The sequence below is a fragment of the Oryza sativa genome, chromosome 4 (assembly GCF_034140825.1).
Source record: "Oryza sativa Japonica Group chromosome 4, ASM3414082v1".
In the NCBI taxonomy this organism is placed as follows: Eukaryota; Viridiplantae; Streptophyta; class Magnoliopsida; order Poales; family Poaceae; genus Oryza; species Oryza sativa.
In genome coordinates, this window is record NC_089038.1 from 28,713,304 (window position 1) to 28,728,194 (window position 14,891).

Here is a 14,891-nt window from a genome sequence, read left to right on the forward strand (position 1 = left end):
GGTTTCAACTCCCCTGGGGCACGAGAATTGGCGCCTCTGTGTGAGGGGGCGTCGCAAGGCATTTTAGGCCTTGGGCCCTGGCCCGAGGTGCACATCTCCAGCCCAGCTCTGGTGTACTGTCGTCGCCACCTCCGTCCGACTACGGGCCGCAAGTGGCCTACTCGTCGGGCTGCTTCTGGGAGCCCGCCGCTTGCCACGCAGGCTGTGGCTTCTCCGGTACAGGGCGCGTTGCAGGATGCCTCCCGCCCTGTTCCTGATCTGCTGGCGGGGGAGATTGTCACCTCGCTCGGTGATCTGATGGTGCCCCTGCCAGGCGCGATCCTCGGCAAGTTTCCACCCCCGACGCCGGTGCGCAGGTCGCGGCGGATGGAGCCGTACACACAAACTCCTAGGCGTAGTGAGAGGCTGGCTGCCATGAACGGTGGGCGTCACCAGCACTCGGCCTCGAAGGCGCAGCGTGTGCTCATGAAGAAACTCGGCGTGGTTGACGATGAGAACAAGGTGGAAGAAACAGATATCCTCAAGTACCTGGAGCTCTTTAAGACGCCGCTGGTGCCGTCCCACATCCAGGCCTTGGCTGCGCTCTGCTGCGTCAAGGTGTCAGCTTCACAGGGAGTGGAGGTCTTCTGATGTCGCGCCTGTTCCTTAATTGTTGTAGCCTCTTCCTCTGTTTCTAATGTCTTGCTCTCTGTTAGTTTGGAATGTAAGGGGGCTGAATAACCCCAGTAAGAGGTCTCTCGTAGCAGGGGTGGTGAGATCGTCTGGTGCTTCCATTTTCTGTTGTCAAGAGTCGAAGTTGGCTGCGCTGGATAGGCAGCTTGTAGTGCAATCTTGTGGCTCTTTGTTGGATAATTTTGAGTTCATCCCGTCTGATGGTTCCAGAGGTGGTCTGTTCATTTCTTGGCGCGCCGATCGTTTTGCTGTGAGCTGCCTGCACAAGGGAACTTGGTCACTCACGCTGAGTGTGACCAACTTGGAAGGGGGGCTGTGTGGACATTGACTAATGTCTATGGGCCGCAAGCACCTGAGCAAAAGGTGCAGTTCCTTAATGAACTGACGACCGTGGGTCAGCATCATGTCCAGGGAGCATGGTGCATCGTGGGGGATTTTAATCTCCTGGCGGCGGAATCAGATAAGAACAACCAGAATGTTGACAGACGCATGATCAACCGGTTCAGATGTTTGCTGAACCTGCTGGAGCTCAGGGAGCTTTATCTGTTCGGCCGTCGCTTCACTTGGAGCAGCGAACAAGAGTCACCGACTCTTACCAAGATCGACAAAGTCCTGGTGAATGCGGAGTGGGAGGACTTTTTCCGGGATGCGCACCTGCAAGCTCTCAGCTCGTCGGCTTCGGATCATTGTCCTCTTCTTTTGGCTTGTGATGCAATGGTCCACAGGCCGCGAAGATTCAAATTTGAGGCGTTCTGGCTGCACCTGGATGGTTTCGACGAGATTGTTCGGGCTGCCTGGGAATCGGCCCCGGCAGGCTCAAATGCCTTCAGTTCTCTTCACTTTAAGCTCAAGGCTACGGCGACGGCACTTAAACCATGGGGAGCACATCGCATTTGTGAGCTGCGCTTGCAGCTCGCTGTGGCACATGAAGTGATTCTTCAGTTGGACAGGGCAATGGATTCTCGCCAGTTGTCCCCGGAGGAGCGCTCCCTCCGTGCGATACTCAAGGGGAGGTGCCTCGCACTCGCCTCGCTCGAGCGCATCCGTCTGCGACAGCGGGCACGTCTGCGGTACCTAAAGCATAGCGGGACGGCCTCCCAATTCTTCCACTTGAAGATCAATGCACGACGTAGAAAGAAGACAATCCCTATGATTCAGCACGGTGGAGTTTGGGGTGTAACACAGGAAGACAAGCTGGATATGGCCCATGACTACTTCTGCAGCATCATGGGTTCACCGTCGCCTCCGTCTGCGGCTCTTGATCTAGGCCGCCTGGGTCTGCCCTCTCTCGATTTATTGGAGCTCGAGGTGGAGATCACAGAAGATGAAGCAAAGAAGGTGATGTTAGAGATGCCCGTGGACAGGGCTCCGGGACCGGACGGTTTCGGCGCAGCCTTCTATAGAAGATGCTAGAATATTGTGAAGGATGATGTGGTAGCAGCCCTCAACCTAGTGTTCAACGCTAATTCGCAGCATCTTCATCTCCTGAACACTGCATCCATCATCCTACTCCCCAAGAAAGACGATCCGACGCAGCTGGCAGACTATAGGCCCATTAGCCTCATCCACAGCTTCATCAAGCTCTTCACTAAGGTTCTCGCTACTCGTCTGGCTGCTCGCATGAATGAACTTGTTGGCCCCGCTCAGTCGGCGTTCATCAAATCCAGAAGAATTCAGGAAAACTTCTTGTATGTGCAAGGTGTGGTACGGAAGATTCATCGTGCAAAATGCCCTGCTGTCCTGCTTAAGCTTGACATTGCGAAAGCTTTCGACTCGGTTTCGTGGGAATTCCTGATTGAGCTGCTTCGCCATCTGGGTTTCGGGTCCAAGTGGAGAGATTGCATCGCCGTGCTGTTGGGTTCCTCCTCTACCACGGTCTGCATCAACGGTCAGGACACGCATAGGATCCGCCTGGCCAGGGGTTTGCGGCAGGGTGACCCGCTGTCGCCGCTGCTCTTCGATCTGGTGATGGAGACCTTCGCTGCCCTGTGTAACACCGCTGTGTGTAGAGGTGCCTTGAGCCCGCTGACCGGTGGTGTGCTTCCCTTGCGGACTTCGCTCTACGCAGATGACGCCATCATCTTCTTCCATCCCTCATCCATGGATGCCGCCTCTATTCGCTGTCTGCTCAGCATGATGGGTGCGGCAACCGGTCTGGTCTCCAATTACTCGAAGAGCTCCATCACTCCAATTCATTGCTCCCAAGAGCAAATCGATGAGGTGGCTGACGTGCTTGGTTGCCCGGTTAGACAACTCCCCATTAAATACCTCGGTCTCCCTCTATCGGTGCGCAAGCCGGTCAAAGCAGACATTCAACCATTGATGGACCGACTTGGTAAGAACCTTGCCGGCTGGAAACCAAAGCTCCTGGGGCCTGATGCCTGCCTTGCCATCATCAAGCACATGTTGATGACCCTCCCTCTCTATTTTATGTCTGTGCTTGAGTTACCGTCGTGGGCGATCAAGGAGATCGAACGGAAGTGTAGGGGATTCCTTTGGAAAGGCGATGAGAACGCAGCCGGGACTTGCAGCCTTGTGGCATAGGACAAACTCTGCTTGCCTTTTGAGAATGGCGGCCTCGGCATTAAGGACCTCCGTCTCATGGGTGTTGCTCTGCGCACGCGCTGGCCGTGGGTTTGCCGAGATCAGCCGCTCCGGCCTTGGGTGAACATGGCACCGCCGATGGACAAGAGAGTCAATCACTGCTTCATGGCTGGTTTCAGGATGCGCCTCGGTAATGGGGAGGGGTCGTCCCTCTGGTTGGACAATTGGCTCCCAGACGGCGGCCCCCTATCCGCACGCTTCCCTGTTCTCTTCTCCTTCGTCCATTGCAAGTCGAGGACGGTGGCAGAGGGGTTGCGAGACAACGCTTGGGTGAAGGATATCAGGGGCGGGCTATCCATTCAGGCTTACCTGGATTTCTTTGCCCTTTGGGACCTACTTTCCTCGATACAGCTTGAGCCCGAGGTGGCTGACACGGCGGTTTGGTGGCCGGCGAAGAACGGAACCTTCTCTGTCAAATCAGCCTACTATTTGCTATTCGCTGGTCGTACTCGATGTTTGTTGGGCAAGATTATTTGGAAGTCACGCGCGCCGGAACGCTGCAAATTCTTTATGTTCTGCGCCATGAAGAATGCCTGCCTTACGGCTGATAACTTGCAACGGCGTGGATGGCATCTGGCTCCAATCTGCCATCTTTGCTCCAAAGATATCGAATCTTGCACCCACATCTTCCTTAACTGCGCCTTCTCTCGTGAAGTTTGGGGGCTGGTGAGGGGCAGGATTGGCTTCCTTCATGCAGTACCGGATGATGACTTGCCCACTTGGTGGTGTGCCGCGCGCAAGGTGGTTACCAAGAGGGAGAGGAAAACCTTTGATGCGGGCGTGATTTTGGTGACTTGGCTGATCTGGAAGGAACGGAACGCTCGCGTGTTCGATGGCCGAGCCTCCTCGCCGGCCTGTCTGTTCGCGACGATCAAGGATGAATGGGAAACGTGGCTGGCGGCGGGTTTGATCCCTCCTCCGTGAGAAGGCTTGTTGTAGCTCTGCTGGGAGAGGTTGTTTGTGTGTTTGTGTGTTTGCCCCTCATCTCCTTTGAGCGGCGGCTTTCCTGCCTCTCTTAAAAGGGATGTGGCCCTGCTTGTAACCAGTAATGTACTTTCTTTGCCCTATCTTAATATACTTTGGCCGGCATCTTTGCCGGCCCGGCGAAAAAAGAAAACCAATGGCATACCAAGAAAAGGAGCTAAAAGACTGCCATACATGGCAAAACGTTGAATCACAACATTTCTGTAATATTTTCAGTAACAATCAGCTGGAAATATTGAGTATATATCGTCCATGAAAAGGCACTAACAAGAACAATAAGTGTGCTCAGCGAAGCTCCTAGTTACAGTGCTATATACATAGTGTAACTGTGAAATTCAGATGTTCAATTTTTGGGGCACACTTGTCAGTCAAATTCCTTTGAAGTTGGAGCACACACCAGCTAGGACATACTCTCCTCAAAAGGCAAAGTTGGATCATCAATTGGATGAGCGCCTTTGGGCAATATATTTCTGAAATAAAAGAACAAACCAAAACACCAACCTTGAGCATATTTTGCTATTAATGTGGAGTAACACCATTATAAAGCATTATATGAACTAAAATCTAAAAGGCTGTTAGAAGATGGATGATTACAGTAGTATTGGCTAGCTACAAAATGCTATACGGCACTTCGACCAACAACGTTAGACATACTTTAGAATACAAGATGCAAGTGTCTCTAGTGATTCATCTCAAACTGGATTTAAACAAAAAAAAATGCCTTCATGGATTGTGATATGCTGGTTGGTATGGTGCTAAAAAGTTAATAGGATTCACTAAGAAATGTGTTCGATGGATTAAAGCATTTCTTATGACAGCTAAGACCAGCAATTATGGAACATAGCTCCATGTTAGTTATATTTCCCTTATGAAAAGTCTCTAAGACAGAATAGCCTGTTTATTACATTTAACATCTGTGCTCATCTCGATAGAGGGTCGTTTCACAAGTGACAAAGCAATATCTTTCGTAAGCCACCTAAAAACCCTTATCAGAATCATCCACAAGTTTACTCCAAAATGTAGATTACAGTTTGATCATTCTACAGTTACTTTTCTTTACTAGTTGTACTATCACATACCGGGTATTATTTTCTTTTAGTTGGTATAAAGTAAGGGCACTCCTTCCTTTCAACGACAAAAGCTCTCCTATGGTACTTCTATAAAAAATGTAGAATGATAATAAAGTTCAGATTAGTGTATTTACCAATATCTCATCTGTTGATGGGCGATTGGAAGGAATTAGAGCTGTCAATTTCTTCAGCAGTACACTGTCACCACTCCACTTCCAGTCCGCTGGATGTATACCTTTTCTCAAGTTTGTCAAAACATCACGTTGCTCATGTCCAGTTTTGAAAGGGTAGAACAACTCGAAAAATATAACACCTATACTGAATATGTCAGTCTGAAAAGGGATAACCTGAGTTATTAGGTACTCCCTCCATACTCGTAAAGGAAGTCGTTTAGGACAGCGACACGGTCTCCAAAACACAACTTTGACTTCTTATTTCTATAAAAATATTTATTGAAAAGTGATATATGTATACTTTTATGAAAGTATTTTTCAAGACAAATCTATACATATAATTTTTACATTTTCAAACTCAACAACTTAAGAGTTATTCATGATTTATATTCCTAAGGTTTGACTTAAACATTGTCCTAAACGACTTACTTTATGAGTATGGAGGGAGTAGGTATTGCATGTGAATAAAACTGTCATAACTGAACAGTTTGTCCATACGCATACCTTTTCAGTAACATGTTGTCCTTCCTTCAGCTCGGGGGCACTATACATTGGAGTACCACGGTCTGGAGTTCCTTTCAATTCATCAATCTTATTTGTTGCCCAACAAGCATGGCCAAAATCAGCGATTTTCACTAAACCATTTGATCCAAAGAAAATATTGCTTGGCTTTAAGTCCCTATGTACAATGCCCTCATGGTGAATACACTGGACAGCTCTTGTTATTTCTTCAAAAAGCATCCATGACTCTTCTGTATTTATTTCACGTGGTCCAAAACGAAGATCATTCCTAAGGGTCCTGCAGAATAGTTTCAATTTCATGTCATTGGTTTAACACATGCAAATGAGAGTGATATTCAGGTTATCACACACAAGCATGCAAAGCATCAAGTGCGAAAGTTGTATGGCTAAATTGTGAACCCATCTATCTTCTATCTATTATATACTAAAAGTCCATTAAACTTCCTACAAACGCTCTCAAGTTGCCACGTGGCGCTCTAATAAATTAGAGAAAATCCTAGAAATTCTAAGAAAAAAGCAAAACATCTACCCTTGATTTTCACTTAAATTAGTGGGTCCAATATTATACACCGTTAGATAAAATTGATCTTAAAACAAACCAAATAATATGGGTCCCACCTCTCCTTTTTCTCCCGCGTGCATAGGTATAGGTCACGTACGTACATGCATGTGGACCTGTTGTTCGTACGCCTCCCTCCATTTTTTTCCTTTTTTTCTTCTTTTTTCCATTTATACAATCTGATATATATTTGTTTAAATAATAATAATTTAGAAAAAAAGAAAATACCATCATATAACTCTTTATAAACACAGGTAACTAAATTAGCTATGCAGACTTTGAAAATAAAATTTACACCATATTATATGTTAATTAGCTCTAAAATCAATAATGTAAGATAATTTACTAAATACTATTATTTTCATATAATGCACTATTTTAAAATAAAGCTTACACAATATTATATTGTGTACCTATCAAATAAACAATTTAAGATCTATATTAACTAATATATACATGTACTTAAACAGATAGACCCATTATTTAAATCATCGGATCTATTTTTTATTACTTTGGATTATTATTCTCAAATAATTCAGTGTTTTAAAATAAAATCTACACCATCACCATAATGTTGTGTACCCATTAAATTAACAATTTAATATATATATATATATATATATATATATATATATATATATATATATATATATATATATATATATATATATATATATATATATATATATATATATATATATATATATATATATATATATATATATATACATATATATTAACTAAGTTACATTTACACTAAAACCGGTGGACCCATTATTTAAATCATCGGATCTATTGTTAATAATGTCTAAAGTTCTCTTTTTGGCCCACTCCACAATGCATATCTGCACCTTTGCCTTTCGCACATGTGACAGAGTGTCGTGTTTGAGGCATCTTGGGTGATCACGACCGCTGCAGCGCTACCGTTGTTGTTAATAGCATGAAAATAAAATTAAAGATGTGATGTAGCGAGAGAAGAATTAAGTACCGTGGAACACTTAACTCTGTTTAAGCTGAAATCGAGAGTTGATTAAATAATAATTATAATGTATTGTGTTATGTTGTATTTGCATTTTGTATTATTTGTTCGTACAGTTGAAAGAAATCATTATGTTATAATTGTGAGCACAATATTAACGAATATCAACAGAACTCTTACTAGGATAAGAGTGTTATAAGGGAGTTTAAGGCCCTATTTTTTCCCTGATTCCATCTTTTGAATTTTCGTTTGCACGCTCCACGCTTTCCAAGTTACTAAATGGTGCTTTTCTTAAACAACTTTTTAACTTTTCAGAAGTCAATTCATTCGTTTATAATCTCAAATAGCTATCACATAAATCAGATAATTCATCAATTTCAGTTGTCCTATCCCCTAAAGTACATATTTTTTTCATGCGAGTCATGGTGATAAGTAAATTGGTGATCAACGCATAATCAAAGTCGTAAGATAAATCTGTTAGAACAACTATGACCAATTGTAAATAGGTGTCAAAATTAATTGCTATTAATTAAACAACTAATGGCTTGCTAGCAACATATTTAATTTTTCTCTACATGTATATAAACATGGACGAAGCTAAAACGAATATGAACATACATCCCATACATATATATATTACATCTTAATATTCTAATTACATGTGGTAAGTCCACTAAAATTTCTTAAAATGCCCTCAAGATGTCACGTGGTGCTCTAATAAATTAGAGAAAATATTAGAAATTCTAAGAAAAAAAGCAAAGTATCTATTACTTGATTTTCACTTGAATCGATGGGTCCAATATTATAAACCATTAGATTAAATTGATCTTAGAACAAACTAAATACTACGAGGTCCCACCTCTCCACCTTTGGTACGCACCTACGTACGTGGGTACCTACGCTTCCCCACCCTTTTTTTTTATTTTTCCCTTTCTTCTTTTTCTCCATGAATATGCTTCCCTCCCTTTCTTACTATATCATGCACCTTCACGAGACGATTTAATCTATTTACTTAAGAAAAAAATATGATTCAAAAGTCGTAAGTACTTAATCCATCTCCCACTCAAAAGCTTGCGAATGGACTTTTAAGATACCTTAACAAAAAAATAGAACCCTTAAATTATTACAAAATAACAGTATCCGAACTTTAGTTTGCCCTTAATCTATGTGATAATTTTTTTAACAAACAATAAAAATCTTACCTTTCAATAATATATGTGCCCGCGCATACGCGCGGGCCACCTTCCTAGTTGTTCTAAACCCTGTAACATGTTTCATACCTGAGACAATGCTCCATTAGAATGATCACATATTTATCCTCACTGGAACTTGACAGATCATCTTCGGTGGAACAGGATTGATCATTCTCAGTCGAACATGATAGATTCTCACTAAAATATGGGTCATCATCAGTGATCCAAGCCTAATGCAAATAAGTACAGTCAGATCATTCATAGGTTTCCAATTGCAACTTTGCAACATATATGCGAAAGACATTTTTGTTACGAACTTATAATTTACCTGGTAGAAACTAACTACACATGGGGCTTTTAGACAAGACATGATTTTCACTTCCCTGTAAACACATAAGCAGTCACAATAGACTTGATAAGCATGTTTGAACTTTGAAAAAGATCCATCCTGAGGGGAAAGCCACAAACCTAGGCTCTTTATTGTTGATTGCGTCCATATCATCAAAGTTTTCTGTGATTTGCATAATTTTCATTGCATAGTGAACTTCAGGGATATCATGATGTTGACACACACTGTCACGAGCCACACATTGAAAGACTTTGCTTGTTGAACCTCCACCTGTTACAAATTTCTTTCTGAGAATGGTTGTGAAACTTTTTAATTCAATAATTTATGAAAATGCATACAAATTGCTCACCCAACAGCTTAATGACTCTATAGTCATTTGCACTAATTTTAGCACATATTAGCTTCTTGAGATCGTCTGAGAATTCCTACAAGAAAAAGTGAAAGGACATAAACATAATACTAAAAAATTACCTTCCAACAGCGAAGCAATTAATTAGTAAATACAACTATTTACCAAGGGACCTTCGAATTGTAAAATAGAAATAGAGTCCTGAGACCAAATGGCGGAGACCTGAAATAAATTTCAATTTCTATAATTCAAGAAATAATACGTTTAATCTTTAGGAATTCCATTTATGGTCCAAACCTGAGTTCTGTCATCATCAATTTCAGGTGCAATTGCAATGGTTTTTAGCACTCCCTCCTTCTCATTCTGCTGTAGCCACTTCACACGATATCCTTTTGTGAATTCCCAACAGCCATCGCCTTGCAAAAGTTACAAGACAAAAGAAGAGAGATTGAAACACAAAAGAACTTTCAGTTTTTTTTTCAGTAATTATTTGATCTTATTCCTACCGAAAACAGATAGCACAACACGCGGAATTCCTGGCCACATCCGTATCTGTACTGAATAATACTTGTGCCCATGTCCCTCTTCCTCTTCCGTTTCGTCGCTACTCCCGGAAATCTCCTCCTCCTCCTTCTCCTCCGACGTCTCCAGCATCTCATCTTCACGCGACATTGCGCCCTCCTCCTCTCCAATTTCCGCTTCCGCCTTCTCCCACGTCTCACCTCCCCTCTCCGCCGCATCATCGCCCACCGCTCCACCCGCTGGTCTTCCCTCCTCAAGGGAGGGGAGACGAGCGATACCCCTGACGTCGGCACCTTCAAGCAGCAGGAGATAAACCGCCGCTTCCTTGCCGGGATTAGCATCCTCTGCTTCATCCGTACCGATGGCGCTGGCATGGGCTCGGTGAGGCAGCAGAGGAGACGGCGGGTGGGAGAGGCCAAACCGCCCCACCTCAACGGCGCCACCCTCTCCGTCGAGCAAAAACATGAGCAGCGACATCGGCGGCGGCGCATCGGTAGCGGCCTCCTCCGCAGACACCGCCGAAGCCGGCGCAGGGTGCTCTGCCGCAGCAGCCATGATCGTCGCATGAAGCACGCCGAGCGGATGCGGTCGGGGGTGGGGGATGGGGGGGGGTGGGACTCGCGGCGGGAGAAGGGGAGAGATGGCGCAAACCCTAGCGAGAAGATTGCCGCCGCGTTGCGAGGTAGCCGAGGAGGAGGAGGAGAGGGAGGCGCCGAGGCGGGAGCCGGGAGGCGATGAATTGGGGGAGAAGAAGTGGAGCCACACGGATTCTTTCTGTGGGACCCATCAGCAGTCACCGAGTCACTGACATGTGGGCCCGCTTAATAGACGGCCCACATGTCAGTGACACAAAGTTAGAGAGAAGCAAGAATATGAGATGCACAGGTGAGGCAGATTTTAGTGCCTGAATAATCAGGCAGCAACTCAATACTCCCTCCATCTCAAAAAAAAGCAAATGAACATTTCTAGTATAATGAATCTGGACAGTGCTTTATCTAGATTCGTTGTACTATGAGGTATCTAGGTTGGTTTTTTTTTGGGCTGAGGGAGTACAACATACTGAACGCACCAATTGGAATTTTCATTTTTTTTTAAGAGGAATCTGAAAGTCTCAACATGCAAGTTATTTTCTTCATGCTACTTGAACACATGTAGATTTACAAGAGATTCAGCTTACATAGGCTGAATGCCTGAATCATTTATTAGCCCCCCAGTATAACTGAAGGACTGACCACCACCCAGATTATCCATCATTCACACCAAGTTTACATTACCACAAAAGAGCTGTAGTAAGGTAAATCTGCTGCACTTTTGTGAAGCATCAACATGCTTGCTGTAGTTGTTCTGAAGCTAAGTTAAAAAAATCTATCCAGGGGAATAGATTCATTCAACAAGGCTGCTTCTGAAGGTTGTAACCTCCTGCTCCTGACTCAAGCAAGAAGAGAGCAGGCTCCGTTTTGGCTGCACACCCAAACTTGAACGTACTGTATTTCCGGTGCACGCCGGTGAGCTTGCCTGCTCCCGCCTTCTGGTGGAAATCTACCATCATCCTAGAACACTCACTGAAAAGGAGAACAAGAGAAAGAAATATGATCAGCTCAAGTATGATCACCATACATCTGAAGACATAAATGCTTGTAAACGCAGGCAGGGAATGCGAAGGCGAAGTGCTACTTACAGAAGCTGCTCTCCGGTATATCTACTATGTAGTTCGCAGGTCTTTGTCCACTGCTGGCAACGAGTGAGAGCACATTGTGCTGTGTAAACTGCAGCAGCAGCAAGAAGCGAAGGTCGGTACTTGAGCATTTGGTATTCCACCAGGGAGAGCTCCAGAATGAAAAAGGAAAGTAGCTGTAGCTGTGATTGACAACATGCATTATATTGGCTGTTGGGAGCTTTGTTATTCAAGTGATGAAAAACACTGATTTTGTAATGTTAGGATAAATCACCTGCTTGTCAGACTGAGCTGCCTTCAGAAACCGTCTCATAAAAACGTAAGGTGTTGGTACAGACATGTTGAACTGGAGTGTGTTTAGGATCAACTTTTCCTACTCAATGAGGAGATTTACTTGTTTAGTACGACTGCCAACAGGCCATGGCACTCTAAAATAAAAGAGGACAATATGCAAGCACACACAAATATGAAGAGATAATAAAAAAGGATGTAAACAGAGATATTAATTTGGATGTCATAGAAGCATTGGTCTATTTGGATATCTAAGGATTTGTAGCATTGGTCATGAAGTCAATGTAAGTGCATACTGTATTGAACGAAATACCATTTCCAGAATTTGTCCTTTTGTATAAGCCCGGTCAGAAATTAGCACTAGATCCTCGACGACAGGGACTGCGACTTCCTCATATTTGCAAGCAAGGAGCATAGCTGTCACTCCAACTAGCTGCAACTTCTTCCTTGGCACAACTTGTTTTTCCAAGAATCTGTCTACTATGTTAACAGTAAGAAAGAGAGTCTCATCCATCAGCTCAAACTTGTGATGGACCTGGCAAGACACCAAATAAGATATCAAATTCAAAGATTGAATCTACTAAAAGATAAGAATGGTTCTGGGTCTGCATATGCTTCTCTACCTCAATGAGCCAATCAATCAGAATTGCTCTCATCTTTTCATTTATGTCTCCTTGACTGGACATGTAATCAGGCTGCACACAACTCATTTCCTGCGTAAAGCCCCATGTTTGCAATGTAGTTAAGACTGTTGCCTGAAGTATCAGTCTAATTTGAGGATGTCAATCTAACTTATTTATTTTCTATGGAATGACAAATTTTGCTTATACAAACATATTCACGTATTACACAATCTATAGCAATCAATTCAAGATTACGCAAACAAAACGATAAAAAGAAGGTATGCAATGTCTGACACTGAAATGACAAGAGATTACCTCATTTTCTCTATAGAACTTGTACAACTCTTCGACGTACTCGGTTGCTGCAAGCGGATTCCCTGAGTCGGCACTGTCAATGTCCATCATGGACTCATCCTCATCAGTATCATTGCATTCATCCTACAAGTGCCAAATGTAACAGTAAGAGAGACCATCGGTTTTACACAGCAAGTCAACTGATCATCACACAGTATGCATACCACGGCAATATAGTCGTTCGATTCGCACGATTCCACATCGTCGTCAACTGTGCCATCGGGGATGGGGTTCTTCTGTGGATCAGTGCAGACGACCGCTGCATCAGCCACGGAAACCTGATGGTCAAGCTGTTCTTTTCGCGTCAAGGAGGCCGCGAAATTCCTGGATCACTCAGAGCGAGCGTACCATCATCAGATCAAGGCTGCAAGAAACACATCAGAGCGGGCAGCAATGGCGCACACGTCCTAACCTCGTCATAGGCCGGTGGCTCACCACCAATGCAGGCTTCTGCTCTTCCTTCCCACTCTTCCTGACAAAAGCGAAAAAACAGACCACAAAGGATTGGGATCTCGATCCAAGAAGCAGCGAAGAAAAAGACACGATCTTTTTTATCTTTTTTCACGAGATCTCCGAGATTCTCGGCGCGGGGGGAGACGGTGGTTTACTCTAGCATCGGCTTCTTGGCGATCGCGGACGGGTGCGGCGGCGCCCCGACGAGGTTGTTGATGTCCCTGAGCGGCCTCCGGTTCCCCATCTCTGCACCAACCCAGGGAGCAAGAATCAGCAGATCAGCAATCGGGGACAAAATCCAAACCAAGAACAACCCGCGCCGCCGGCCGCCGACCCACCTCCGATCCCCGGCACGGGCTTCCCCACCGCCGCCAGCCTCCGGTTCTCGCTCGCCCTATCCATCGCAGGTAAGCACGATCCACACGATCTACAGGCGGAGGAGAGCCGAGACGCCCATGGCGATGGCCTGCGTGGGATCCAAACGAACGAAGTAAACACCACCACAGCGGCGGCGTCTAATAAAAGCGACGAGGCGTACACCACCAGCAACGTCTCCCTCTCTGACTGCGTTGGGATTCGAAGAGGGAGAGAGAAATTGGGGGAAATTTGACTAAATATCGTAACCTGTTTTTGGTTTGGATTTGGTTTTGGATTTAATTTGGGGGAAAAAAAGGTAATCAGCGATGGATGGGCGACGCGTTCGTACTAGTACGAGAAAGGAGGGGGGGTTTGTCTGCGAGGTTTGAAAGGAGCGGAGCACACACAGAGGGGGGCCAACGGCTAGTGGGCCGCCCGCGCCGACGCACGCGGAATGGGAGCCATTGGATCGGGGGAACAGATCGGGCCGGCCCCGCGGTCGTAACGGTCGCCCCGCGCTTGGTTGCGTCGCCCATGTGCTTTCAAAAATCGCACGGTCGGTCCGGTGGTGCGCCATCCGACCCGGGCCGCATCGCGTCGCGTCCGTTCGGTTTGTGGGCTTTGTGGGGGTGATGTCACGCTGACCTGCGGGCCCAGGGTTGGTTTCGAGAAGCGTGGCGAACCAGCGGCACGTGGATGATGACGTGGGGACCAGCGGTGGCTAGTTGGACCAGTGGCGCGGTGCTGCTGCTAGTAGCTCTCCGCTTCACTCCAGTAGGCGAGTTCGAGTGGAAGTTTACTTTAGCTCATTTAAATTTATCCTAAAATAAGTTTTCGAGTAAATTTCACTAAACTACATATACTTTGGTCAAATTATCACAAAACTACAGATTTAAGGAGATGTATCACAAAACTACAGATTTAGCACTAAATTTCTCAGAGAACTACAGATTTAAAATGGAGTATCGCAAAACTACAGATTTAGTAACAAAATTATCACAAAACTACAGGTTTAGTGTCAATTCAATCACAAAACTTATGCATTTATAACTTAAATATAACACTAGTGCTAAGGATTTAAATTCCAATATATATAGTTTTGTGATAACTTTGTTAATAAATCTGTAGTTTTGCGATACTCCACCTTAAATCTATAGTTCTC

At 44.8% G+C, this 14,891-nt stretch overlaps 1 protein-coding gene and 1 non-coding gene across 2 annotated transcripts; both read right to left on the reverse strand.

The window, feature by feature from the left end:
• Positions 1-4,435: 4,435 nt before the first annotated feature.
• On the reverse strand, positions 4,436-5,643 carry LOC107276413 (uncharacterized). Its single transcript, XR_010741192.1, has 2 exons — positions 5,465-5,643; positions 4,436-4,730 (listed from the first exon to the last, which is right to left on the reverse strand). It is a non-coding gene; the product is annotated as an uncharacterized protein (transcript).
• Positions 5,644-11,048: 5,405 nt separating this feature from the next.
• On the reverse strand, positions 11,049-13,953 carry LOC4336670 (cyclin-B2-1-like). Its single transcript, NM_001419803.1, has 10 exons — positions 13,711-13,953; positions 13,528-13,618; positions 13,332-13,391; positions 13,084-13,243; positions 12,881-13,003; positions 12,566-12,655; positions 12,256-12,477; positions 11,926-12,024; positions 11,655-11,833; positions 11,049-11,538 (listed from the first exon to the last, which is right to left on the reverse strand). Exons 1-10 carry the CDS (start codon positions 13,772-13,774, stop codon positions 11,364-11,366), a joined length of 1,263 nt encoding a protein of 420 aa, NP_001406732.1. The 5' UTR covers positions 13,775-13,953; the 3' UTR covers positions 11,049-11,363.
• Between the last annotated feature and the right edge of the window lie 938 nt (positions 13,954-14,891).